The sequence below is a fragment of the Lacerta agilis genome, chromosome Z (genome assembly GCF_009819535.1).
Source record: "Lacerta agilis isolate rLacAgi1 chromosome Z, rLacAgi1.pri, whole genome shotgun sequence".
NCBI lineage: Eukaryota > Metazoa > Chordata > Lepidosauria > Squamata > Lacertidae > Lacerta > Lacerta agilis.
In genome coordinates this window covers 11,838,328-11,864,573 of record NC_046331.1, presented here as the reverse complement: position 1 = coordinate 11,864,573, position 26,246 = coordinate 11,838,328, and the positions used below count along the sequence as shown (strand labels likewise).

Sequence of the window (26,246 nt, the reverse complement as noted above, 5' to 3'; positions counted from 1 at the left end):
GTAAGGAGGTAGCAGTTTCCATCCCGCCCACCATTTACTGAAATCTGTGCTCTTTCCATTTCCCCACAGTTCAAGTTCCACTAGAGCCTATTTCATTCAGCTCACTAGCCACTACAAACAACTGAAACACACAAGATTAGTTATGTAATTGCTTTACAATATAACACATTTGGATAATGTGTCTTATGTGATTTCTATTTTGTTTCCATGATGCTGGTTGCTGACCTTAACAATAAATATTTTACTTGATTTCAGTGGAAGGAAATGTTAAAAGCAATGCATACAATCACATAATTATTTTTGTAGTATTTATGGATTAAGAAAACAACAGTGCTCATATTTGCTTGCTTGGTTTTAATTTCTGAACTTTAATGAACAAGCACATTGTGGCAATTTCCACTCCTGTTTTGCAGCAGGATTTCCCAACATGTCTAAGAGCTTGTATTCAGGGGTTCAGCCACCTATGTTCTCTACCAAGATAATCCTTTTCATTTACACTACCACCCACCATTCACTTGTGTTCTACACCCAGTGAACATGCTCAGTTCACAATTTCCTGCAAAGTTCCATCTAACCAGTATAGCAGGCAACACAAGATGGGAACAAGGCTGTGTTGGCTGGCTTGGAGTTTGCTCTTGGAAATGGAGTTGCAAACAGAGCTGGGCAAATGGGGGCAAGGAAGAAGAGGGTGGATGTGGCAGGGCTGGAAGAAATCAAATGACTGGCAAGAGCCTATCTGATGGACGCACAGCTTGATTGAAGGAAATTAGAGCTGCAAGATCAAAGCCCTGGAATTGCATCCAAGGATTGCGTGGAACCAGAAAGGAGGAGACCAGATGCAGTGGGAATTCCTCAATTTAAAAAAAGGCGGGGGCGGGAGAAGAAGACAGCAAAGCGGTGCGCTGTTTCCATTTGGTAAAACAAAGGAACTTGTTAATAATTTTCCTTTTTTTTAAATAGAGCAATACAAGCCTTTCTGCATCTCAGTCATGTCCCATGAAGCAGCCCATATGTTGCAGTAACAGAGCATAAGCCAGATGCTGGCAGCCTCTGAGCACATGTGTGTGTGGTCTGTAGAATCACGCACAACAGCCATACCTGGATTGGGTTAACTTGGTCACTGTGTGGACATGTCCAGTGATATTTTCCTTTCAGTCTGAATGTTACTGTCCATGTTAACTTTGTACTGGAGAAATCCTGGAAGTCCATGTACTTTTAAATGATATTCCTGCAGTTTGGGGACTAGGGGTAGGTGAATCTGCAATTTGTTTCCTAATTTTTCCATTCTTAAATTCAGCTCACCACATTTCCACATCAGTTTTCAACAAAAAGAAGTCATCATGAAAATTAATTTACTCTTCAGTTGCTTTTGAGATATTTTATAGGAAACGATTCATAAACTGAACTAAGTAAGTAATACGCATGTGAGAATTTATTGATTCTTATTTATTTATTGCATTTCTACCACACCTCTTTCTCCAAGGAGCTTGAGTTGGTGCACATGGTTCTCCCTATTTCTCATTTAATCCCCACCACAACCTCGTGATGTAGTTTAGGCTGAGAGACTGTGACCAACCCAAGATCACACCTAGCGAGCTTCATGGCTGAGAGGGGATTTGAACCCTGGTCTCCCAGGTCCTTGTCTAACCACTATACCAGACAGGATGGCAGAGACAGAAAAAGAGAGAGAGAGGACTGACCTGTGTCAGGATCACAGCTGCCATGTTGGTTGCAAGAGCAGAGAACACAACTGACCAAGGGGCCACCGAATGGGACCTCCCTCTTGAAGCCAGGAGCGCAGGACTCACAGAACTGGCCAACGTACCCTTGCGGGCATATACATTCTTCGACCCACAGGGCTGGCTGAGAGAGGCCTGGGTGAGCTGACGTAAGCTGGACTTCCTTCAGGAAAATCCTACCTGTAGGGAAAGAAGGCAGACCCAGAGGGAGGAAAAGATGCAGTAGCACACCTAGGCATTGTGGCTGCGCTAGCAACACAGGCAGCTCCTTTACACTGTCAGATCCTTCTGTCCATCTAGCCCATTCTTGATTATGCTGACTGGCAGCAGGTCTCCAGGGTTCAGGCAAGTGATCTCTCCTAGCCCTACATGGAGATGCCAGGGATTCAGGGGCGTAGCAAGGTAAATTGGTACCCAGGGGCAAAAAAATTTTTGTCCCCCCCCCCGAGGCATGGGAAGGTCAGGTGGTACCCGGTGCGGAAAATTTATTGTCAAACCCACCCCAGTGATCATCCCCCCCCCACAAAAATGGTTTTACGTTATTTCATATTTTCTTACAAAGGAATAATAACAGGTAATAATAAAAAAACCCTTTTATTTGTATCCCGCCCTCCCCGGCCAAAGTCGGGCTCAGGGTGGCTAACATCAGATACATAACATTGGTATAAAATCAAACAATAATTAAATTACCTTGTAAAAACATCTCAAAATCAAATTAAAGTCTAATTAGATGGCTTTCCACAGGGTAAGGGTTGGGAACAGTAAGTGTTCTCTGAACTGAAATTTCAGCCTTCATGACATAGGAATACAGCCAAGTGAACAGCTATTTTGGTGGAGGAGGGTCAAGGTATTAACTGATATGCATGAAATTTCATATATAGCTATATAATCCCTAATATAGTAAGATAAGACCTTTGGAGCAGGCATTTTCAAAAAACAAAAAGCAAAACAAAATTCCAAAAAAAAAATGTTCCTTGATAATTTGTCACCCCCTCCATTATGGAACCCGGGGCGGCCCGCCCCCTGCCCCCTTGCTACGCCCCTGCAGGGATTGAACCTGCAACCTTCTGCATGCAAAGCAGATATTTATCAGTGAGCTACAGCCGCTTCCCTATGTTCTACTTCCAGTGTTGAAGGTTGTCTCTGAATGCTAGTTGCTAGTAAACATGAATGGGGTGAGTTACTGTTACGTTCAGGTCATGCTTTTGGGCTTCCCATAGGGCATCTAGTTGGCTAAGTGTGAGAACAGGATGCTGGACTACATGGACCTTTTGTATGTCTGCCTTTTGTCTGATCCAGCAGGGCTTTTCTTAGGTTCTTAGCCTTCTAATACTCTTATTCTTCCTTCCCCTCTCTGTGCACCCAAGATGCAGTGGTAGCCACCAACCTATATGTTGAATAACTTTAAAACAGGATTAGACAAACTCATGAAGGATAAGGCTATCAGTGGCTACTAGCCACAGTGGCTATGTTCTACCTCCATTATAAATAGGTACCGCTCTAGCGGGAAGGTAAACGGCGTTTCCGTGCACTGCTCTGGTTCACCAGAAGCGGCTTTGTCATGCTGGGCTGGCCACATGACCCGGAAGCTGTACGCCAGTAATGCGAGATGAGCGCCGTAACCCGAGAGTCAGACACGACTGGACCTAATGGTCAGGCAGGGGCGTCGCCGGGGGCGGGGGGCCCCGGGCAGCGCCCCTGCTGGGGGTGACACATCGGGGGCGGCCCCGCCCACTGGGCTTTTTTTTTAAAAAAATTCTTTTTAGGCTATTTTCGGCACTGCCGGGGTGGAGCTGCAGGGGCCGCCAGTGAGTCGGGGTGACACCCCCCTCGCTGGCCGCCCCTGCGGCTCTGCCCCGGCAGCGCCGAAAATAGCCCCCACCCTCCAGCGGCTTTTCGCGCCACTGGCTGGCTTGCGGAGCCGGGGCAAGGAGAGAGGTGGGCAAGCGAAGAGGGGTGACACCAATCTTCGCTGACCTGCCCCTCTCCTTGCCCCACTTGCGCTCCCCCGAGGGGGCCCGGGCGGTGGCTTCGGGAGTCTCTGCGGGCTGCAGAGGCTCCCAAAGCCGCAGCCTGGCACCCCTTTGTGCTACAGCAGCGGCTTCGGGACTCTCTGCAGCCCGCAGAGGCTCCCAAAGCCCCCACCCGGCATCCCCCAGGGCGGGGCGTCGCCGCGTGTGCGTGCGTCATGACGCACACGCCGCGATGCCCCGCCCCCGGGGATGCCGGGCCGCCACTTCGGGAGCCTCTGCGAGCTGCAGATAGTCCCGAAGCTCCCGCCCAGCATCCCCCGGGGGTGGGGCGTCACAGCGTGTTCATGCGTCATGACGTCATGACGCACGCACGCGCCGCGATGCCCCCGCCCCCAGGGGTGCCTCTTGGCTTCCCGCCCCGGGCAGCCAAGGGGCTAGGAACACCCCTGTGGTCAGGAGTCCCTTTACCTTTACCTTTATGCCTCTGAATACCAGTTTCACAAGAGGGGAGAAAAAGGTTCTGCTTTCACAGACTTCCCATAATGGATGCCTGGTTGGCAATTGTAAGGACACTGGACTAAATGGGTCTCTGGTCTGGAACAAACCAGGCTCTTCTTATGCTCTTATTCAAATTCAAGCTCACTTAAAACCAGAGGTCTTGAGGAATTGCACATTTTACATGATAGCCTACACCAGGGACCAACTACACATAGCAGGTTTTCAAATGACTTACCTGGTCCATAACTGCTTTTGGCCTGGATCTGAAGCACTGTCAGGTTGGAGAGCAGGCGCTGGAACTGGAAAGCTGAGAGAGCTGGTTGCATTTCTTCCTCAGCCTCGTGAAGCCTTTGAGTAATACAGGATTGGAAGCACACAAAAGGGTTCACGGGGAAGCAGGCTGAGAGCTTTAACAGTGGGCTGATCACTCCAAGTGAAATGACACTTATCTGACTTCTGTTTGCTCTCTTGTCAGACCTGAGCACTTGACCATTTAGTGGCCAAAGTTTTAATGGATCACAAATCAAATCTCTCTGATGCCAACTAAAAATCGGCTAGAGTTAACTGAAAAGCAATAAAGTGCGCTGAACTGCCCTGTGTTGGTTGCATTTATTTCTTCAAATGCTCCTCAAAGCTCAAACAAAAAATGAGCTGGTTATAGGAGCACCTAACAAAAACTTATTAATATTACTATTTAGTTAAGAGTGCTACATCAGAACCTGAGAGACCAGGCTCCAACACTCTCCTCAGCTGGAGGGTAACTTGTTGCCAGTCACAGCCAGGGTTGTTGTGATGATAAAAATGAGGAGGAGGAGAACATGTTAGCATTTCACTCCTCTGCTGCAAATATAGCTGTTGCTAGCAGCTCAGAACAGGTTCAGGATTTCAGGTTTAGGATTTCAGCTTAGATGATGTAAGCACTTTGCAAGAGGTCTGAAAAGCAGAGGAGAGGGTGGCCTGCCAAAACTCTTGGTGGGCTGGCTGGAGCAGGCACCATGGCTGGTTCCTCTGTTTGTAGACCTAAGCCTGCTGCTCCTAAGAGAGGAGCAAAGAATCATCTTGTGATGTGAATGCTCTGAACCCTCTTCTCTCCACTGTAGGCTCAGGTTGTATATATGTGTAAATAAACCATATATCATAAAGACACTGCAGTCTCTGCTATGCCTAATTTACAAAGGAAATACATTTCGGGTAAGCACCTGGAACCCCTTGCATCACTCGGAGATTGGGGTGGCATGGAACAATATATGTATATAAAAATATAACATTTTAAAATCTAGAAAACACCACCATGAGCAATGTGGTGCCTCCCATATGTTTAGGACTACAACTCCCATGATTCCTGACCATGGGTGATGCTGGCTGGGAGTGATGGGAGCTGCAGTTCATAAAAATCTGGAGGAAACCAGCTTGGCTACCCTAGTTACGTATCACAACAAATATCACACATGTATATTCACATGAATAAAGTAAAACTTTTTTAATTGGGTGTCTTTAGCGACTTTGATTCTCTCTTGACCCTCTCTTTACTTTTCATTTGATCACTACAATGCCATTGTTTACTGTTTGCATCCTTGCGAGTTTTTAAAAGGCTGTTAGATCAAAACACCTTGGCTTGTGATAGGAACAGGTGAGGAAGAATGGCAGAGAAAGAGATACCTGAATACTATCATGTGCTCTTCACAGTGTGTGCCATTTCTGCTGTCTTCTGTATCAGCATAACTGGCTGACACCGAGATGCCGTCCCCCTCCAAAACCAGCCCGATGGGGAAAGGATGGAAGTCAGATGTGGAGCTTTCTATGCGGAAGAGCACGGAGAGGGTCTGCCCGTAACTAAGGTGCTGGTCACCTAGGAACCTCTCTAAGGGTTGAGAGGGAAATACAGAGGAAAGGCAAAAGTTAGATAGTTTATTTATCGCATTGCATTTATATCCCATCTTTTCCTCCAAGCAGCTCAAGGTGGTGTACGTGGTTCTTCTCTCTTCCCATTTCATCTTCCACAATAACCCCGTGAGGTAGGTTAGGCTGAGAGATAGCAACTGGCGACTATCTCCCTGACAGCTTAATGGCCAAGAGGGAATTTGAAACTTCGATTCAGAGATCCTAGGCTGATTTTACCACGAGAATGCTACAGTGATGCAAGAGGATAGACAGGAACAGAAGCCAGCAAGTTCTGACTGTTGGGTTGGGGTCTTCGAAAGGGTTGGAGTAGGGTAATAATATTGGACATATTTTACGGAATTTCTTTTTTATATGGTTTTGACTGATGGATATGGACACTGCGGTAACGGAAAATGTTAAAAGAAATTATTAGCCAAAATTTTTGAAGCCGGAGGGAGGGAAGGGGGTAGAAAAAGGGAGGTAGTTTTTTAAAATATTGTTAGAATAGCTAAAATTGGTTATGGAATTAGAAAAGTTCAGAGGTATACTGAGGCCGAGGTAGAGAAGAAAATATAAGTAATTAAGTTTGATGTATTATTTTAAAAATGACAAGGAGAAAAGTAAGGTAGTGTAAACTAGAATAGAAGATGATTGGAAAACTGGGAAATATGTTTTTATTTTGAGGTCAACAGGGGGGGATTTGAGGAAGTCAATTTAAAGATGAATTGAAAGGAGTAGGAATACCTGGCCCAGGAAGGGGGTCAGGACCAAGCAGTGATTTATGCAAAATGATGGGTTAAATGTGTGCTCCTGTGAGAGGGGGGTTTGGATATTTTGCTCTCCTCGGTGGGAGAGGGGGGAGTATGAGAAATTTAACCATGTAATGATTTGTGCTTAAAATTGAAAAATTCTATAATTTTTTAATTTAAAAAAAAAAGAGATCCTAGGCAGACGCTGTAACCAATACACCATACTGGCCGGGCTGGATGAACAAATCTCTCTCTTTCGGTTTCTATCAGTTTTTCAGTTTTCCAATTTTAAGTTCCGTTTGCCACTTTCCGACCAGCTGTGTGTGATATTATTATTATTATTATTATTATTATTATTATTATTATTATTTAAAAACACTGCAAAAAATTGTCGGCATCTGTCAACCCTGTACACATTTTTGCCCAATAAATACATGATTTGCAAAGTAATTTTCCACAAGGCAATGCGTTTTTCAATGTTGTTTTTCAGAAAAATATGCATTCTTAACTACACTTTCCCCCGTAACAGACACGTCTTTTGGCTGCAGAGCCTGCATCAGAAAATTTGGCAAAGTGTGAATTTCAAAGGATAGCCTTGATAGTATTGTTCTGTGAAAGAAGTGTAAATTTGATAGGCTTCCATTAAAGCATGGATTGAACACTTTGGGTTCCGCACCCTTGCCTCCATCACCCATTGATAAGGAATCTGACTCCTGGTCCCTGACATAGTCAAAGTGATGACCTCGAGCTGGAAGGATACTGGCACCACAAGCTACTCTTGCAGAACAGTGAGCATTGAGTGACCATCTTGTTACGTGCTTTTGGGACTGGCCCCAGGGCCGTCTCAGCCATAGGGGCTTGTGGCGCGGTGCACCAGGGCGCCAGGCCCCCCAGGGGCGAGCCCGCCGGCATACCGGGCTCCCCCTCCCCAACCCACCCCAGCCCCTGGGCGGGCGGGCACTCGTGTGCCGGCGGGCGGGTGGGCTACAAGCCGGCCTCCCAGAGCCCCAGCTGGAGCGCTGGAGCGGCGTGGGGCTTTGCGCGCCCTTCCAGCACTCCAGCTGGGGCTCCAGGAGGCAAGGGCGACCGGCTTGCAGCCCGCCTGCCCGCTCCAACGCCATGCCCCTCATCCCCCGCTCGCCCACCCCCCCTCCCGAGGGGTGGCCAGCGCGGGAGGGAGGCGGGTGGAGAGGCGGCGGCGGGGGGCGCCAGAGGGATCTTTGAACCAGGGCGCCGGATAGGCTTAAGATGGCCCTGACTGGCCCCAAGGGCAAATCCCTTCCAGAGGGTCATTTGGACCTTGGGTCAATATGATAAACTGCAATGGAAGGAACTAGCAGCCTTGGGAGAAGGAATTTTCATCACTTTCTGCTTTGCAGATACTATACCTGGAGCTATAAAATCAGCCTCTTCCTCCTCTTGTTCCAGGGAGATCTCTCCTCTAGCCCAGTGGAGGGGGACCTCCTGCCCACTTGGATTTACTGCTTTCCAGCCATCGAGTCCTGGTTAAAAAAAAATACACAAGCAAAGAGAGAGAAAGAGTGACAGAGCAAGTCTGGCTGACCTTGCAATTTAGCTCACTTTTGCCTACAAGGTTGAACCTAGGATCTTCTACATGCAAGACAGATGAGCTACAGCCGTTCCAATAGGAACATAGGAAGCTGCCTTAAACAGAGCAAGACCCTTTATTCTATCTAGCTCAGTATTGTTTGCACTGTCGGGAAGCGGCTCTCCAGGATTTCATTCCCAGCCCTACCAATTTAGTTCTATGGACTTATACTGCTTCAACTGTTTTTCTGTCTCTCCTGGGAGCCCTAGGATATAGTTGGGTTGAATGGAGCCTAGGGAACTTCAACAGAAATCCTACCACTTTCACTAAACTACAACTCCCAGAACGAAATCGAGGAAACTGCCAGCTGTTGAAAGTGCTATAAGCCCAATATAACTTTGTAGTGTGAAGATATACCCATATAGAAAAGTTCCCCAACTACCTTGGCTGAAGTCAGAGATGATATCGTGAACCTCATACCCCTGGGCCACTGTGCACACTGTTGAATGGCCATAGCAGAAGCAGCTGGTGCAGCCAGTAGGGCTGTGGAGCTGTAGATTGAAGCTACCAGGTTGGCACCTGGACAAGAAAGAGCATATGTCAGTCAGCTTCATGGAACAGACCAATGGAAGATAAGGCTACCAGCCACAGTGGCTAAATTCTGCCTCCACTGTTGGAGGCAGTATGCCTTTGAACCTCAGTTGCTGGGAATCACAGGTGGGGAGGATGCTCAGGTTGTACTTGTGGGCTTCCCATTGGGATATCTGGTTAGCTACCGTGAGAACAGGATACCAGCCAGATGGGGCACTGGCCTGATCCAGACAGCCTCTTCTTGTGTTCTTTGAGAGTCTTGGCTGCTCCCCAGATTCAGGCTCATGACACAGTGCCTGTTTGTTTGTTTTTGTTTTTGTTTTTGTTTAAAAAAAAACAGGTGCAGGGAAATTTTGGCCCACCAGATGTTACAGAACTAAAACTCCTCTCATTCCTAGCCATTGGCCATGATTGCTGGGGCTGATGGGAGCTGTATTTCAGCAATATTTGGAGGTGCTTTTATTCTCACCAATAAAAAAAGATAGATCCCTGCTATGAGGAGGTTACAGTCTTATGTTTGCACAGGGGTAGGAACAGCAGAGGGAAAGGAAGAGAGGTGGGAGATCAAGTTTACTCACCTGTTGCACAGGTACCCTTCTACCTTCTCTTTGCACCTGCAGTGTCCTGTGTTAGGGTCACATGTCCCTACACTGCCAGCTGCGTCACAAGCGCAAGGTCTGAAAAAGGAGGCCAATGACACATTAGTGGTGTCACTCAAACGAAGGCTGCAGTACAGCAGCGCCAGTTCCAGCATGTGCGGTGTGACCAGAGCAAGGTATCTACATGCATCGTGGCTGCTGGGGTGTGTGGCCTGGCCTGGCTGCCTCTTTGCCTGCTCTCTCAGTAAGGGGACTTTCCCAGACAGCATCTAAGAAGTGTTGAAAGAAGGGAACTAGGCGAGGCAGCCAACCCAGCAACAAGCAAGCATTGCTGCCCACTAAGGATGGACAAATGTGTCAGTTTTGGTTTCTCCCTCCCCCAATCTTAAATTCAGTTATCCACAATTCTGCAGCAATTATAGGTTTTATATTATCTTCCTATATACATAAAAATGTAAGGCTGTCATTACACAACCCCCATCAGAGGGTTCATAATAGCATGGAGAGGGAAGGGGCTGTTCTAGGCGGTCAATGTGGGTGGAATGGCAGGAGGGCTGGCGACAGGAGTGAACAAGGGCACAGCCCATAGTATATGTAAAAACAGTTAAGAAATTTTGTCAGCATCTTGTGTGGATTTCTCCTAATAAACACACTTTTGTATGCAGTGTAGAGATTACCATATGCATTTTTCTTTTGCAAGCAATTTCCTCTAATGTAGCACACTTTGTATGGAATTTTGCATTTTTATGTGCATATTTTCCTAATGCATGCACTTTGGTTGGAGAATCAAATCAAAACACTCTGAGAAGTGTTAATTTTGAAAAGTAGCCATGTTTCGCTTTGTGCATTGATTTGAGAAGTGCACCTTCCCACTGAAATGCAAACAAAATTGAATTTCTTCACCATTCCTAGCATCAGCTCAGGAGGATGGGAACAGGTGGAGAGGAGTATGCTGAAGAGTGACAATGGCTTGGGGCCCAGGAGGAATCCCAGCTCCTAGCTGCACCTGAAGTGGCCACACCTCACTTTGCCTAAAGGTAGAGCTAGTCCTGCCCCTGCCAAAGTTCCAGAGGGATACTATTCCTCCTACTCTCACCTGCACCCGCCTTCACTGAGGGAGTGGAATCCATCTCGGCAACGCTCACATTTCCAGCCTGTCACTGTTGCTTTGCATTCACAGGCCCCTGAGCTGTCACACTGGGGATTCAAGGAACCTGGGAAGATATAAAGTGTCAACAATGGAACCAAGGAATGCGATTTATACTGAGTCAAACCACTGGCTCCATCTAGCGCAGGATTATCTACATCAGGGATCAGCAACCTCTTTCAGCCATGGGCCGGTCCACCGTCCGTCAGAGCATGCGGTGGGCATGTGGTATATTTTTTTTGGGGGGGGGAGGAATGAACAAATTCCTATGCTCCATAAATAACCCAGAGATGGGTATTTATTTTAAATAAAAGCACACATTCTATTCATGTAAAAACACCAAGCAGGCCCCACAAATAACCCAGAGATGCATTTTAAATAAAAGGACACATTCTACTCATGGGCCGGATTGAGAAGGCGATTGGGCTGCATCCGGCCCACGGGCCTCAGGTTGCCTACCCCTGATCTACATTGACTGGCAGTAGCTCTCCAGGGTTTCAGCCAAGCGCATTCCCAGCCCCACCTGGAGATGCCAGGAATGAAGCTGGAACCTTCTGAAGCTGGGGAGAGCAGTTGATTGCTAAACCGCTCTGAGAATTTTAGCTCTCTGAAGGGAATGGTGGGTTTCTTAACAACTCTCACCTCCTTGAACAAAGGATCCTTTGGGGGGGGGAGCCATGGCTGTTTAAAGTGGCATAATAATGTGTGGGTGGAGTCTCCGTTGTGAACAATCTTGTATTAAAAACACACTCTCCCCCCCTATAGATATACACATATGTGCTACCAGTCAAAGACGAAAGCTAGGAGTTTTATGTCACTTCCCCCTTCCTGCCCCCCTACCCTTCATACTGCCTCCCCAATCTGCCTACCTGCTGGGTTGCAGCTGCAGGGCTGGCATGCCGCCTGGGTATCCCAGCGGTAGAAATTCTGGCGGCAGCGCTCACAGTGCGGGCCATCCGTGTTGTCCTGGCAATTTCGGCAGTGGCCACCGTGCCCAGTGCGTCGGTATAACTCCCAGTCATAAAAACACTCGTCTGATCGGCCGCTACAGTTGCATGCTGGGCACACACACAAAAACCACACAAGATTGTGTTGCCAAAACTTATTGTCTTAACTTTTATTGCCTTGGGGGCAGAGACTTCTCTGTTTTATTTTTGCTTACGGTATACTGATTGCTCTGTAGATTTAAAATAATAATAATAATAATAATAATAATAATAATAATAATAGGTGCTCTCCAACATGAGTCATACTCAAGAGTTGACCCACTGAAATAAATTTCCCGGGGAGAGGGAAAGGCACCCCTGAAGTATATATAGGTGGTCCTTCTGCTCTGAGGCTATTCTTTATGCTAGAAATGACCACATGCCACTTACGGAGACACTCATTGGCAGCCTCAGCGGTGCCCCGTGCCCACGGGCGGTCCTGATAAAACGGCTGGCACAACTCGCAGTCTACCCCAGTGGTGTTGTGCTGGCAGAGGCAAACCAACTGATCCTCTTCATTTGGGATGCATTCACTAGCATGGCCATTACACTTGCACCTAGGAGAGACCCAAACATGGACAACTGACCCCTTCAGTATTATTCACCTCTTCAGTTAGGAACTTCTCCAAAGCAGGGTAGGCTACTTAAAACAAAAACAAACCCAACAACATTCTCAGCGCTCCAGACCCCTCCTCTGTCCTGAATGTGCCTTTGTTGAAAATGAGGAAAATACACTGTTCTCCTCAAAGGAACACATATCCTAAGCAAAGTATGAGAGATGGAACACAAATCAAGTCCATAGAGCCCTTCACCTCTTTTATCCAGGGCTTACCCCTGACCCCTAATCCCAGGACTCGCTGTGCTTGGAGAGGGGGGTCACAGTCTCTGAGGGTGGCCTTTTCTGAAGAAAACAAATCCCAGCTGCTTGGGAGCAGGACTCAAGAGAGATAAAACCAGTGTGGTCCTTGCTGTGCTTTCATAAAACTACCCTCACCCTCCCATCCTCCTTTTTCTCTGGTGTGTTTTCTTAACACTGCAGCGGAAACGGGCAGAAAGAAAACCAGGAAAGGGGGAGGTAGAATGGGGAAACATTTGGGACCATGATTTCCCCACCCCTATTTATCCCTCCCTCCACCCAAAGGACACATGTTTTGCTTCTTTAATCAGCAACCCCTATCCAGCCTCATTTGAAATACTGTCCGAGCTGCAGTAAAGCATGATTTGCATGCAGATGATACCAGGTTCAATTCCTGTTATCTCCAGGAAAATGTTGCATAGCCATTTGGCGGGATCCAGGACTATTTCTTATATTTTCAGATGTGGTATCTCCTCATGCCCCCCAAAGGGTAGCAGTCCTTGGGTTAGGATTTTACACGAGCCTTAAGAAGTTGGGATTCGTAAGAGAGCAGGAAGTCATGATTTAAGGTTGGCAACACTTTCCTTTTTCCCAGGTGAGAGCAATCACCCCTACCCAATAAAAAACTACCCTTTATGATTGTCCTTTTCTTCTTTCCGCCCACCCATCTCATCTTACCTGCCCCCTACGGAGAAGTCTGAGATGGCATAGTAGTAAGACTGCAGCACCTTGGGATCCTTGAAGATGTCATCCCCAAAGGTATTTAGCCGGTCCAAAGAAATCTTCAAATCCGTCCCGGTCACCCACTCCTACAGAGTTACACAGAAACAGTTTTGACAATCCTCTAGGACCGAAATGTATGCTTTTTTCTATAAAAATAGGTGTCAGTACTCACCATGAAGTTGTTACAGTAAGTGCCACACTTTTTAACAACAACAACAACAACAACAAAAAGAAGTGCCAGTACTGTGTACCCTTGAGCACCACCTGGGGGAAACCACTTACCTGTGATCCTTTGATGAAGAAATTAATTAACTATAGTAAGTAAGTAAGTAAGTAAGCAAATAGTAGGGGCACAGGACATCTGATTGATCAAGAGCTGAGGGGCAGAGGCTTTTTAGAGTTCAAAGGCCACATTCCTACTTGGGCTATGTTCTTGAACAAACCATTTAGAAGGTGTCAGTGGCTGTCAGTTCCATTCTGGATTCAGGTAGGTGGCCGTGTTGGTCTGACGCAGTCAAAATAAATTAAAAAATTAAAAAATTGTCCAGTAGCACCCTAGAGACCATTTTTTAATTATTATTTCTGTTCCACTCTGCTTAGTCTCAGCACTCACCAGGGGGGAGGAATGGGTTGGCTTTGCTTGCCATTGGCTCTCTGGCTCCACCTACTGTTGGTCTCCCTGCCTTCCACCCTACCAGTCCCAATAGAGGGTATCAACCTTTTTGAGTCCACAGCACCCTTGACCAATTACATTCTTTCTGTGACACCCCTGTGGGGCTCATGAGCCCAGTTATGTCACCCCTTGCCTGCAGAGCCAGCAACCCCTCACCCCTTTTCGAACACTTTCCCTTGCAGAGTGTTCCTTCAGCCTCCTCTCCTCTCCCCTCTCCTTGGGAGTCCTCTGGATAGCCGCTGCCCCTGTTCTCTGAGCTGCCTCACCTGTACCAGAAGAGGTGCCTCCTCACATTGCCCCACAGGGGCCTGGGACAAGGATGCCCCCAACCTTAGTGGCCCAACAGAGACTGGCCAAAGGTGAATGTGAGGCCAGCACCTTGGGAGACAGCAATGGCAACAGCAGGCACTGCCAGGGCTGCATGACAGAAAGGCTCCCCTTCAGCACTGGGCACTCAGCTCCCAGACAGGCCTTGCACACAACAAGCACAATAAGGGCCAGCACGGTGCCTGCTTGCCTGCCTGCCTGACCTAGTGTGTCCATTCCCAACAGTAAACGCTGGCGGATTGGCAGGCTGGGCTCCGTCACCCACTTGCTTGCTTACTCCAAGGTCATCTTAGCTCCTGGCAACCAGTACCCACTGGCCAGCCCCAGAGGTACCATTTGTCAGGGGAGTGTGTAGCTAGGGATGCTGAAACAAACAGCTGTGGAATCTTTGGGAGACAGAGATGCGAGAGGGCATGGGGGGGGAGGGACAGAGGCCAGTGTTGCTCACAGCAACCAAGCATTGTTCAAGGCACCCAGGTTGCCATGGCACACTGACTGAAAACAACTGCTGCAGCCAACTGAAAAATGGACTTCCTAGGTGCAGGGCCAGTCCACCTATGGGGCAGACTGAGGCAGCCTATTCAGGCAGTCAGAACCTAAAGAGACAGCCCCCACAGTGGCAGTGGCAGAAAGTGGCAGTGGCAGAAAGTGGCAGTGGCAGGTTCTGCCAAAGTCTCTCAAGATCTCACCGAAATAGCGCAATATCTCCTGCATGCCGCAAAATCTTGCTGGAAACCACCATCACATTGTGGACATGGCTGCTTGAACAAGGTAAGGGAGGGCTGCACTGGTAGGTCGGCACCTTCCTGTTTTGCCTCACCCTGCCTGCATGGGTGGGTGAGGTTAAACTGAAACACAGTTCCAAGATTGGGGATCCTGCGGCCTTCCAGATGCCAGGCCCCTCCAGGCTGGTCTTTTATCGCAGTGCAAATTCTGCAACATGTTCTTCATAAAATCATAGTGCCTTTCTGGTGGATTTATTCTACTTTAATTTGTTCTGCAGTGCTTTCCTGATTATATACTACCAGGCCGTTGTCCCTGTGTTAAGTGACCACCCGCCCAGAGATTTATACCTGGAGAATGGGACTCTGGTCAAAGCTGTAGGCACTAGGCCGGCCTTCAAGGGTAGAGAAAGCCACATTTCCCCCACTCAGTGGGGAAATGTCGCTGAACTCGTCTGTACAGAGTGCCACCCGCTCATCTTGGCCAGGTCGCAAGAACTGCCCTTCCGGCTTCCTATATGTCTTCTCACACGAGGCGCTGTAGTACTGATAAGGGACCCAGGGGCTGTTAGAATGGCTCCGCTTATAGATGGCAAAGCTTTCTGGGCGGCTGGTGTGAAATTTCAACCTCACGTAGGTGATTTCATAAGATTTTCCTAAAAGGGGAGAAAATAAAGAATGGTCAAGTATTGTTAAGTGCTCCACTTTGATCACTGTTATCTTTGGATGGGCTGTTTTTTGTTAAAGTGATAAATTCTCATCCCTAGGGGAGAGTTGTCATTTGGCCAGTCACCCTGTCCCTGAACAGGGAACACTCCATGCTACAATCTTTATTGATGTGCCCTAGTGTCTCTTCTAAAAAAATATTACTTTGCTTATAAACATTCTGCTCATTCCTTTCCTCGGGATAGGGGAATCTGTCAATTTCAGTTTCTTGTTTTTCCAGTCCTAAACTCATTTCTCCACATTTCCACATCACTTTGTGAATATCTTTTTTTTAACAAGTCCCCATGAAAATTCACCAGCATCTTAGTGAGAAAATTTCCTAATAGACATTTGTCTTTATACAATTTTGCCTAATGTACACACTTTTGCAATAAATTTCCCTTAAGATAATGCATTTTAAAAATATATTTTTACAAATCTGTGCGTTTTCCTGCACACATGACCCTCATTTATGTTTTTTGTATCCATAACCTGTTTTGAGAACTGCAATGCAAGTTTTTGAGCATTTTGAAGGATGGCTAAATTACGGTTTGTGTATTGTTTGGGGAAGTACAAATTATGGCCGGTTCGCCTTTAACTGTGAACTGAATCCATTTTCTCCTGCACCCCTATGTCTTGGCAGGACCATCTAGTGTTCTTGGAATAAAAAACAGAGAGCTCTACTTTCTCCTCTATCTCTTGGATCTAAATGTGAATGTTTATTTCTTCTCCTCCTTCTTCTGCCCTAAATCAACAAGCAAAGGTCTTTCATCCACAGAAAGCATCGTGGCGCAGTGGCATCAGGGCTGTTCCGTGCCAGCAAAAGATGGAAAAGGCAGCTGGAACGGATTAAATCAGTAAGGGCAGTTATAGCAATAAGTGGGTTTAAAAAAACAAGAACAAAAAATAGTTACACCCTTGCCCGCATCAGTTCATCTGCTGAGGAAACTCAGAACTTCCAAGAGGATTCTTTGGCATGTTGTAGGGTGCTTGTTCCAGTTAATGTGGGGTACTGCTGGCTGGGCTTCAGAGGTCTTACTGTCACCTCATGTGAATTGACTTTATGTTCTGGGTATCAAAACCCAATCCCTCTTCACAGCGAACTCTAGGAATTGTAGCTCTTTGAGTGGAGTAGCGTTCTTCTAACAACTCTCACCACACAGAACAAGCTACATTTCCCAGGAATATTTGGTGGGTGGGAGGAAGCCACGGCAGTTTAAAGTGATACTATATGTATAGTGCAGATTGGGGCCTTATTCTTTCAGTGGGAAAATATTTGGTGGGAAGTGTGTAGTGGCAGGTGAAGGGCCAAAGCCACCTGCACCAGGTTGCAGCTCAACCAGTCATTCCTTTCATTCCCACTGTTGGTTCAACCATCATCTATAGCAGCGGGGACCTCTATGTTGCACTGCTACCTATCCACTTCACTTCTCCTTTCAGGGACAGATATTTTTCCCTCAGTTTCAGTGACCTTTCAAGGGACTGTGTCAGAGCCTGAGGGTGCTGCACGGTGACGCCAGCCTGCCGAAAATAGTCCTCAAGAATTAGATCAACATGTGCACTGCTAGCCATTTTTTGGGTTGGAAAGGAGGTAACACAGTGTCTGTTTTCCCTTGTGGTGAGCAGAAACAGGATTTCTCAGTTCCTTCATCCAGCATTATTATTATTTTTTTAAACCGAATCCTTTGTCAGCCACAAGGGAAAGAATCCAACCAGTGAAGAGCCACTTCCACACTGCAAAATTATTTGCGATGAAAAGAGACAGCACAATCAGCTAGCCTCATTTGAGACCCTAATGAATCCAAAATGTTGAGAAAAGGCAATTATTCTGGGACTAAGAGGTGGAGAAAACAAACACTTAATTGCACCCATATGAAAAATGTCTGTGAAGGAGCTGGGACAACGCAAGAGCCTTGCAGGCATGTGTTGAGTTATCCAACGGCTACTGCAAGGGTAGACGTCAGCATCTGCCATTGATTAGCAAGTAAAAGATGAGATTTTGTATTCACCAACAGACTTTCTGTGCCCTTCACTTGGGCAGGGTAGGGGATTGGCAAGTAACCCTGGAACAGATGAGGGGGAGATGTCTGTTGCAGGCATTTCTGCGTCATAATAAAAAAATGAGCAATTGAAGGCTCTTGTGAGTGCTAAGGAGTGAGTTTTTTTCTGGGGATACTCAAGAGTATGCAGTACAAGTACCTCTTTTTCTAGAAGAAAAGCACTGGTGCTAAGCATTAAGTCACTGAGGAGGTGGTCCCACTGCCCTACTACATGGTTTTTTTTACTGTTCTTTCAGTTGGCCCATGCTTGGGACTAGTGACCTCCTCATTCAAGATGCACAATCAGACCTGCTTGGTGGATTCCTGATCCACTCATGCAGTGGAATTGTGTCTCTGCATGAGTCAATTTTCTGAGCCCAACAAGAACAGTGACTCATGCAGAAAAAGAAGCAGGTGGTCCTCAAAACTGCACTGATTTTAACCACAGATTTCAAAACAGAACTGATTGGGAGGAGTTTGTTGGGATTTCTGAGCAACAAGGCTGCTGTTAATATTGTGTCCCCACCCCTCAGCACACATACTGCTTCCAAAGTTTGATCCTTAGTTCTCATGGTTAACAGATGAATTTTGTAATAGATCTAGGGTACCATGGTGGAAATTAATTAACGGTGGTATTTAGATAATGTTTGGAACATTGAAGGGAAGACCCCAATAGCTGCTGTGAGGTACACACAATTAAAGTGGGTTTCAGGCACTCATCTAGGGTTGTGTTTCTGTTGAGAATCAAGATGTGGTGGAGGCTGTAGTGCCTTTAAGAAACATGGCTTAATTACAGGCAAGTCCCTATTTACACATGCACTGTTTGCACGTGACTGTGCACATATGCGGTGCCAGAATTCTGGAAGTGAATCCTGCAATTGCACCCTGGAGAGTCCTCTTGGCTCATGAAGAGACTCTCCCCAGAGCCCAAAGAGGACATCCTCTTGGGGTGCTGGGGAGGGTCTCTTCAGGAGCCAGTGCCACAGCAGGGCTTTGCTGAGTTCTCCTACCTAACAGCTGATGTGGGGGGTAGAGCAGTAGCAACTGCAAGTCACTGGCTTGTCCTCTGCGGGCTCTGGGATGGGTTTTCTTGGGAGCCAAGAGGACTCTCCAGGTGCTCCCAATTTTATGCGATTTCACGTATGCACATGGAGGTTCGGAACGTAACCCCCACATAAATACACATATTTACAGCTGAGTTTAGATGAAGGAGGTGCAGATCTTACAGCATTGTCATCTCACAGCGCAGTCTGCCTCCTCTCCTGTTTTCAATCCTGAAACCTTTCTCCGCCCCAGTAACCATTGCAACTCTGTTTTGCACAGACCCAAGGTGTTCTCAGGGATGCGCCATCAACACCTCTTGTCAACAGCCTCTATCCTGGGTAAGGCCCTGACCTGGAAAAAGAGCTTAGCCTGTATTTTTCCACTGGCCTGGAATCTTCCCTTCAATACTCCAAATATTATCTAAATACTACTGTTTATTAATGACAATATATTAATGTATGTAAAGAACATAAGGATTTTTTGCTGGTCTGGATCATGCCATCTAATTCAGCATCCTTGTTGTATCAGTGGCACACAGATGACTCTGAGAAGCCTGTGAGCAGGGGATAGAGGTGTCGGCTTTCCTTTGTGGGTGAGTTTTCAACATCCTGTTTAAAAATAGCAATGGTGTTTACTTTGCCACTGTTAGACTCAACTGCAATTTGCTCCGGTTGTCGGAAAATGTGTTGTTCTTCAGCTAGGACAATGTGTACTTCTCCCATCTCCAACAGAGCCTGCAGGAATTGCAATCTCTCACAGATTGCCGACAGTGCTACACTAAGGATGGGGAACCTGTGGGCCTCCAGATAACTCCTATCATCCCTCACCATTGACCATGTTGTTGGGAGCTCATGGGAGTTGGATGCCAGGAATGCCCAGAGGGCCACAGGTTCCTCATCCTGGGCTTCAGGGCAAGCCCAAACAATTTACTGCTACAATTCTTAACAGTCAATCCCTTTTCACAGGGAACTCTGGATATTCTAACTCTGTGAGGGGAACAGGGGTCACCTTATGATTCCCAGCACCTTTAACAAACTATAGCTCACATAATCTTTTTGGGGAAGCCGTTTCTGTTTAAAGTGGTATCATAGTGCTTTAAATGTATGGTGTAAATGTGGCCACTGGGAACAGGTTTTCTGTGAGGGACGAGTAACAGAAACAAATGACAACCAAGTTCTGCTTCAGTGGACACCAGCTGGTTCCTAGTAGTCACAATCCTGTCCCTGTCCTCCCATACCATGTCATTCCAAGGGCTTTTGGAGAAGCTTTCTCTAAAACACATATTGTCTTTTCCTTGACACACATTACTGGGTCAAGCAGGGGAAAGTCTGGTTTAACAGAGGTGTCAGAGACTGGAGCTAGGCCAGTTCCTTTCATCCTAAGTAGAATGGCCAGTCCAAACATCCTGTCAATTTGTAACAGATGTGGGCGCGTTCACAGGGGGTTGGGAAAGGAGTGACCTCTCTCAGAAGCAGACTGTTCCAAACTCTCTTGGCCTGAAGGGCCTCTCTTCTCTTGGGACTTGATGGCCATCACTTGAACCTCCAACCCTCCACCCACCCCCTCCAGTTTTGCCATCTGGGAAGGGCAACAGTACAGCCCCCCCCCCAAAAAAAAAACCCATAACTATGCTAAATAGACACACACATAAATTTTTGTCCTCAGAGATTCAGGCTACAGCAGTTACTGCTTATTTGTTTAGCAGTCATCAGAGATCATTCCATAATTGCAATGGAGCCAAGATTTGGGAGGGCAACAGGATATAAGGATATAATGAAATAGCTCAAAGCTGGCAAGGCACCAAGATGGTATGTGTGTTGCTATCGCTATAGTTCAGGGGTCAGCAACCTTTTTCAGCTGTGGGCCGGTCCACCATCCCTCAGACCATGGGGTGGGCTGGACTATAATTTTGGGAGGGGAATGAACGAATTCCTATGCCCCACAAATAACCCAGAGATGCATTTTAAATAAACGCACACATTCTACTCATGTAAAAACACGCTGATTCCCAGACCATCTGCAGGCCAGATTGAGAAGGCAATCCGACCTGCAGACCTTAGGTTGCCTACCCCTGCTATAGTTACATATAAAGTGGGGGGCACCCTCTAAAAAGCTTCTAGATGTTTACTGTTCTCCAGCTCTTTCTCCCGTTCTCTCTCCAATCCAGACCAAAATGTCTAGAGTTGAAGCTCGGGGGCTGGCTGGTGGACACATGGGAAAGTGACTGCTTTTACTGCGCTACTCCACACATCAGCTGTTAGGCGGGGAGTCTGAGCAGTGTAAGCAAAGCCAGCTATACCTCTGGTCTCATGGGGGCTTCCCCCCCCCACTGATGCCTCTTCAGGCTCTGAGGAGGGTCTCATCACAAACCACGAGAACTCACCAGCTCTTTCCCACCATTTCCTGGTTTGAATCTATTTATTTATTTCCCGGTGCTAGACATTTATGTGGTCACATGCAAGTTTATTGTGCGGGGGAGGGGGGAGATGTCTGCATAGTTACAAAGATTGCACACCCACCCACCCACCTCTTCTGAGCAGTGCACGAGATTTCAGGGGGTTCCAGGCATTGTGTTCCTGTTGAGAAGCAAGATGCAGCGGAGGCAGTTTAATTACACATATTTACACCTCAGTTTAGATTAAGGGGGTGCAGATCTTACAGCATTGTCTTATCAAGAGCCATTTGTTCTTCATAGCAGCCCAGCACTGCAGACAGAGCCATCCTAAGCCCCATCCCTTTATTCTTGCTCCCCAGCCAGTCCTAATAGCTGATGCCCTCCTGCCCCTGCATGGTGTTCTCCTTTTCTTCTCCTTCTCCTTCCCAGAACACATAGCCAATTGCAACACCTCACCTCCTGTCGGCTCCCCCCACCCTTCTTCTATATTCTTGTATGGCATTAGGGCAAGGCTAAGAGGGTGGTCTTCTCATCTAGGCAGTTCAGGACCTACACATAAAATATTTGCCAGTATCTAAAATCTACCAGTGTTTCCAGCTGTGCTGTTCAAAATATTAAAAGCAAGGGATGGTATCTAACTCAGCTTTACGTATAGTAAACGTGCCGAAATGAACGAACCTAAGTTAGTCATGCTCATTAATTCTTCTGTGTCTGCTCTGAATAAGACTAAAATTGGATTCATGTATGTTTATATCCAATGCTTTTTGGGTGATTATATTTACCACAGAGGGCCCTCGCCTCTTGCTCATGGCAGCAATCTTGCATTGGCATCCATGGCACTTTTATCAACATATGAGTACCAGTGCCTCATTTCCCCCCCAGCCATAAAAGCACTTCCTATATCTATAGCTGTCTATCTGCATGTACACACTGCAGGACATGTTAGCAGGCCTCAATGTGGAGAATAGTACCAACATCGTTTAGCTTCAGCAAACAAAGCCAATCTGAATGTTCCAACCTCAAAGCTCCATAACTGCCACTTTGGACACAACATAATTTCATTTTTTAGCAGAGTAACTGATGAAGGTAGAAGCCGAAATATAAAATACCTGTTTTGTTAATCACAGTACTATACATAGATATGTGTTTTATAAACCTGTTGATAAGAAACAAATGGATGGCATTCGATGACGTTTTACTCAGAGCAAACCTATAGAAATGAACATTTTAACAGATCTACCCTGAGGAAAAAAATAGTTGACTATCACCCATTATTTCTATGTGGTTTACATAAGATGATATAAAATATTTATTCAAATTGACATAATGAAATGATCAAAATATAGGCAAAGTCAGCAGATTTAAAAACAAACGTTTGTTATAAAACTACATGGCTGGGTAGGCCTAAAGAAAAAGACATTTAGCAGGTGCTAAAAACATTCAAGGATACCTATCTGACATCCATAGGCAGAGAGTTCCAAAAACTAGAGCCCCATTTGCACTACAGATTTCAAGGAGTATCATAGTGCTTTAAATAGCCAAATGATCCGGGAGTTGTAGTTTCTTAAGGTTACTGAGTGTTGTTAGGAGACCTCCCTATTCCCCTCCCAGAGCTACAATTCCCAGAGTTCTGTGGGAAGAGGGCTTGACTGTTAAACCACTCTGGAAATTGTAGCTCTGGGAGGGGAATAGGGAGGTTTCCTAACAACACTCAGCTCTGTTAACAATTTACATTTTCCAGGATTCTGTTTGAAGTGGTGTGAAACTCAATGAAATGTATAGTGCAAACGAGGCCTAAAAAGATCCCATTCCTTGCGGCCACAGAATGAACATTTTGTGGCAATTCTAAAAGTGCCAGTTCCACAGATTGCAGCTATCAAGTGGGCACATATGGGGTAGTTTATTTGAATTAAAATGGAAACTTTAGAAGCTTGTTGCAAGTTGATTCTCTAAATAATTCCGTTGCCCTAACCTAACAGAAATAAAAGGTTAAATGCTGAGACCCCAAGATAAAAACAACAAGGTAAAGTGGTTGAGGAGGGTTTCACCTTTTCAGATAACTAGGTAGGAGAGATCACCCCACTCATCCCTGAACTGCATCCTGCCAGTGTGCCTGCATGTGATGCTGAATTAAGGCTGTGTACACATCATTTAAAGTACACCCACCCACCCAAGAATCCTGGGAACAGTAGTTAGTTAAGGGTGCTGGGAGTTCTAGCTCTGTGAAGGATAAACAACAGTTCCCAGTGTTTTTGGGGGGTGAAAATGTGCTTTGAATGTACCGTTCGGCTGCTGCATCTTAAAAAATAATTTCTGCAGCTTGCTGGGGAGAGGGGAGAAGGGAGAAAAACAAGGTCACTCTAACTTACCCAGGTGAAGGGTGATATTGACTGAGTTGGGGTGCTGAACCTCGAAGGCCATGGACTGGCTCTGCCACCATGTGGGCTCTTCCTGGCTATGGAAGTCAGTCAGGTAGGTGGCGTTGTGGTGGAGTTCATCGCTGCCGGCATCACAGCGGTGGCAGAGTGTGGTGGAGTCTCGTGTTCCCATCTGGAGACAGTAATCCTCTGGTGGGGAGCCACATGTGTTGGACACCTGCGCACGCCTCCCAAATGCGGCATTCTCAAAGATGGGCATACAGCGCTGTGCCCGTCCATGGGCATCATAACATGAATCCATGGCCCCCATGGTCAGATGCAGATCCAGCCAAACCAAAGCCAGACACCAGATAACCCCAGCCATGATCAGTCTCAAAGAAGCCACTGAAATGTCTTTACACAATCCCAAGCTCTAAAGAGGCGCTCACAATTCCCTCCTTCTTCTCTGACTGAGCAGAGAGAATCCCACAGATCTTCTCTCTCCCAGTTCCATCTTGTGGACGGAGATGGAAACGTCACACTCCACATCCAAAGGTTATTTTGTAGGGCTGGGTGAAAATGGCCTCCCAAAATTCTCAGGATCAAAGAAAGAGAGAAGGGGACTGGATGTTTGTTTGTTTGGAAGGGAGGACACTTAGAGAACAGGCCCATAAAGAACCAAAGTATTTTATTGTGCTCAGATAAATCCCTTCATTGAGGCAGCACATCTTAACTAGCAACTTTCCAAGGCCACATTCACACCATAAATTTAAAGTGTATGATAGCAATTTAAACAGTCATGGCTTTCCCTAAAGAATTCTGAGAGCTGTAGTTTGCTACAGGTGCTGAGAGTCATTAAAAGTAAAGGTACCCCTGACCTAATGGTCCAGTCGCAGACGACTCTGGGGTTGCAGCACTCATCTCGCTCTATAGGCCGAGGGAACCAGCGTTTGTCTGCAGACAGCTTCCAGGTCATGTGACCAGCATGACTAAGCCACTTCTGGTGGACCAAAGCAGCGCACAGAAACACTGTTTACCTTCCTGCCAGAGCGGTACCTATTTATCTACTTGCACTTTGATGCGCTTTCAAACTGCTAGGTGGGCAGGAGCAGGGACCAAGCAATGGGAGCTCACCCTGTCACGGGGATTCGAACCACCGACCTTCTGATCGGCAAGCCTTAGGCTCTGTGGTTTAGACCACAGTGCCACCTGCGTATCTTGCTGAGAGTCATTAGGAGGCCGCTATTCCTCTGGCTACAATTCTCAGTTCCCTGGGAAGAAGGATTGATTGTTTATACCACTCTGAGATTGTAACTCTCAGAGGGCAATTAGGGCTCTCCTAACAACTCACAGCACATGTAAAAACAAAACAAAAACTACAGCTCCCAGAATTCTTTGAGTCCCCCAAGTCCATGATCGGTTAAAGATGAATGGATGGAGGAGGCAAGATCCATAGAAAGAAAGGCAGGTCTTTATTTTCTGTTTCAACAGTTTCCTACCCTCCTTCCAAGAAGGTAGGAAAGACCCAGAACAATGGTGCACAAGCCTCTGTAAAGACTTTTGAAATTACCCACCCTGTAGCCCAAGACTAACCCCCAAAACATCATACATGCATCACAGAAGGAGGCGTTCTCCAGCAGAAATTTGAGAGTGTTGCATCACTCCTGACTTCCAGGATACTCAATAATGCCTTACTCGATTGCATTTTCTGGGTAGCCTGGCCATTCCTTTGAGATGGTAAATACTTTAGTTCTGTCCTTTTATTCTAAATAAATGGTTAGGGGTACCCTCATTTTGACTCAGGAAAATATCCATTTTATAGTTCAAATCGGGGGAAATAAATACAGTAAATGGACAAAAGTACAAAGAACATGCATTACCTCATATTACACAACATCTTTTGTTTTTACAGAGTAATCATTAACTTTACACTTCTTTGCTAGCTGCGATGATGAAAAATAGTAATTTTCCTGCTCATATTGAAATGCTGCCCCTCAGTTTTCAAATTTTAAGTTTCTTCTCCCGTTAGATTCATGTGTACCCCTGCATCCCCCCCAGAAAAAAAGCACTGGGTACATTTAAACAAGGCTTAGATCAGAGGTCTCCAAACTAAGGGCCGTGGGCCGGATAATTGAGTCCCTTGGGCCGTATCTGGCCCGCGGCAACCCCCGCCACCCACTCTTACCGGACGCAAGCATCATATCCGGTGCACATCCGGGTCGGAGGAGGCCCGTGCGCATGTGCACAAGCTATTTCCGGTGCTCCTCCAACCCGGAAGTGTGCCAGAAATAGCATGTGCTCATGCGTATGGCTGCGTGCTCCCCCGCCCTCCAGCCCGCCACGCGATCGGCACTGGAGGCACCAGCCTGAGGCCTGGTAAATTTGCTGACCCCTGGCTTATATCAACTCCCCAGATGTTCAGTGTCCAGAACTTCAGTGTCTAGCACCCAGAAACTCAGGGGAGTCTGGCACCCACAAACTCATAACATTGCACTTCCTTGCAGCCTAAGGAAAGCTGTTTATTGGCAGAACACACTGGGCAGAAACTGAAAGAAACAGGGGGATGAGACCTAAGGGTGAAGTCATAATACTGGATAGATTACTACAGGGTGTTGAGAGGGGTTATTTTTAACTATTAAGTGAGAAACAGCAGACGTAGTCTAGGCCAGAAGTGTTTTCCCTTGGTGACTGCA

The 26,246-nt window shown here is 46.6% G+C and overlaps 1 protein-coding gene across 1 annotated transcript in view; it reads right to left on the bottom strand.

Annotated features, from left to right (window-relative positions):
• LAMC3 (laminin subunit gamma 3) overlaps nucleotides 1–24,033 on the bottom strand; it is a 58,626-nt gene extending 34,593 nt beyond the window's left edge. The window contains exons 1-12 of the mRNA XM_033137405.1: nucleotides 23,566–24,033; nucleotides 15,365–15,669; nucleotides 13,247–13,377; nucleotides 12,103–12,269; nucleotides 11,596–11,784; nucleotides 10,676–10,793; nucleotides 9,559–9,657; nucleotides 8,832–8,968; nucleotides 8,229–8,342; nucleotides 5,870–6,071; nucleotides 4,446–4,558; nucleotides 1,701–1,919 (exon numbers count right to left, since the gene is read on the bottom strand). Of these exons, the coding sequence (XP_032993296.1) occupies nucleotides 1,701–1,919; nucleotides 4,446–4,558; nucleotides 5,870–6,071; nucleotides 8,229–8,342; nucleotides 8,832–8,968; nucleotides 9,559–9,657; nucleotides 10,676–10,793; nucleotides 11,596–11,784; nucleotides 12,103–12,269; nucleotides 13,247–13,377; nucleotides 15,365–15,669; nucleotides 23,566–23,938 (2,167 nt within the window). The 5' untranslated portion in view covers nucleotides 23,939–24,033. The remainder of the gene's footprint in view (nucleotides 1–1,700; nucleotides 1,920–4,445; nucleotides 4,559–5,869; nucleotides 6,072–8,228; nucleotides 8,343–8,831; nucleotides 8,969–9,558; nucleotides 9,658–10,675; nucleotides 10,794–11,595; nucleotides 11,785–12,102; nucleotides 12,270–13,246; nucleotides 13,378–15,364; nucleotides 15,670–23,565) is intronic.
• Nucleotides 24,034–26,246: the final 2,213 nt, after the last annotated feature.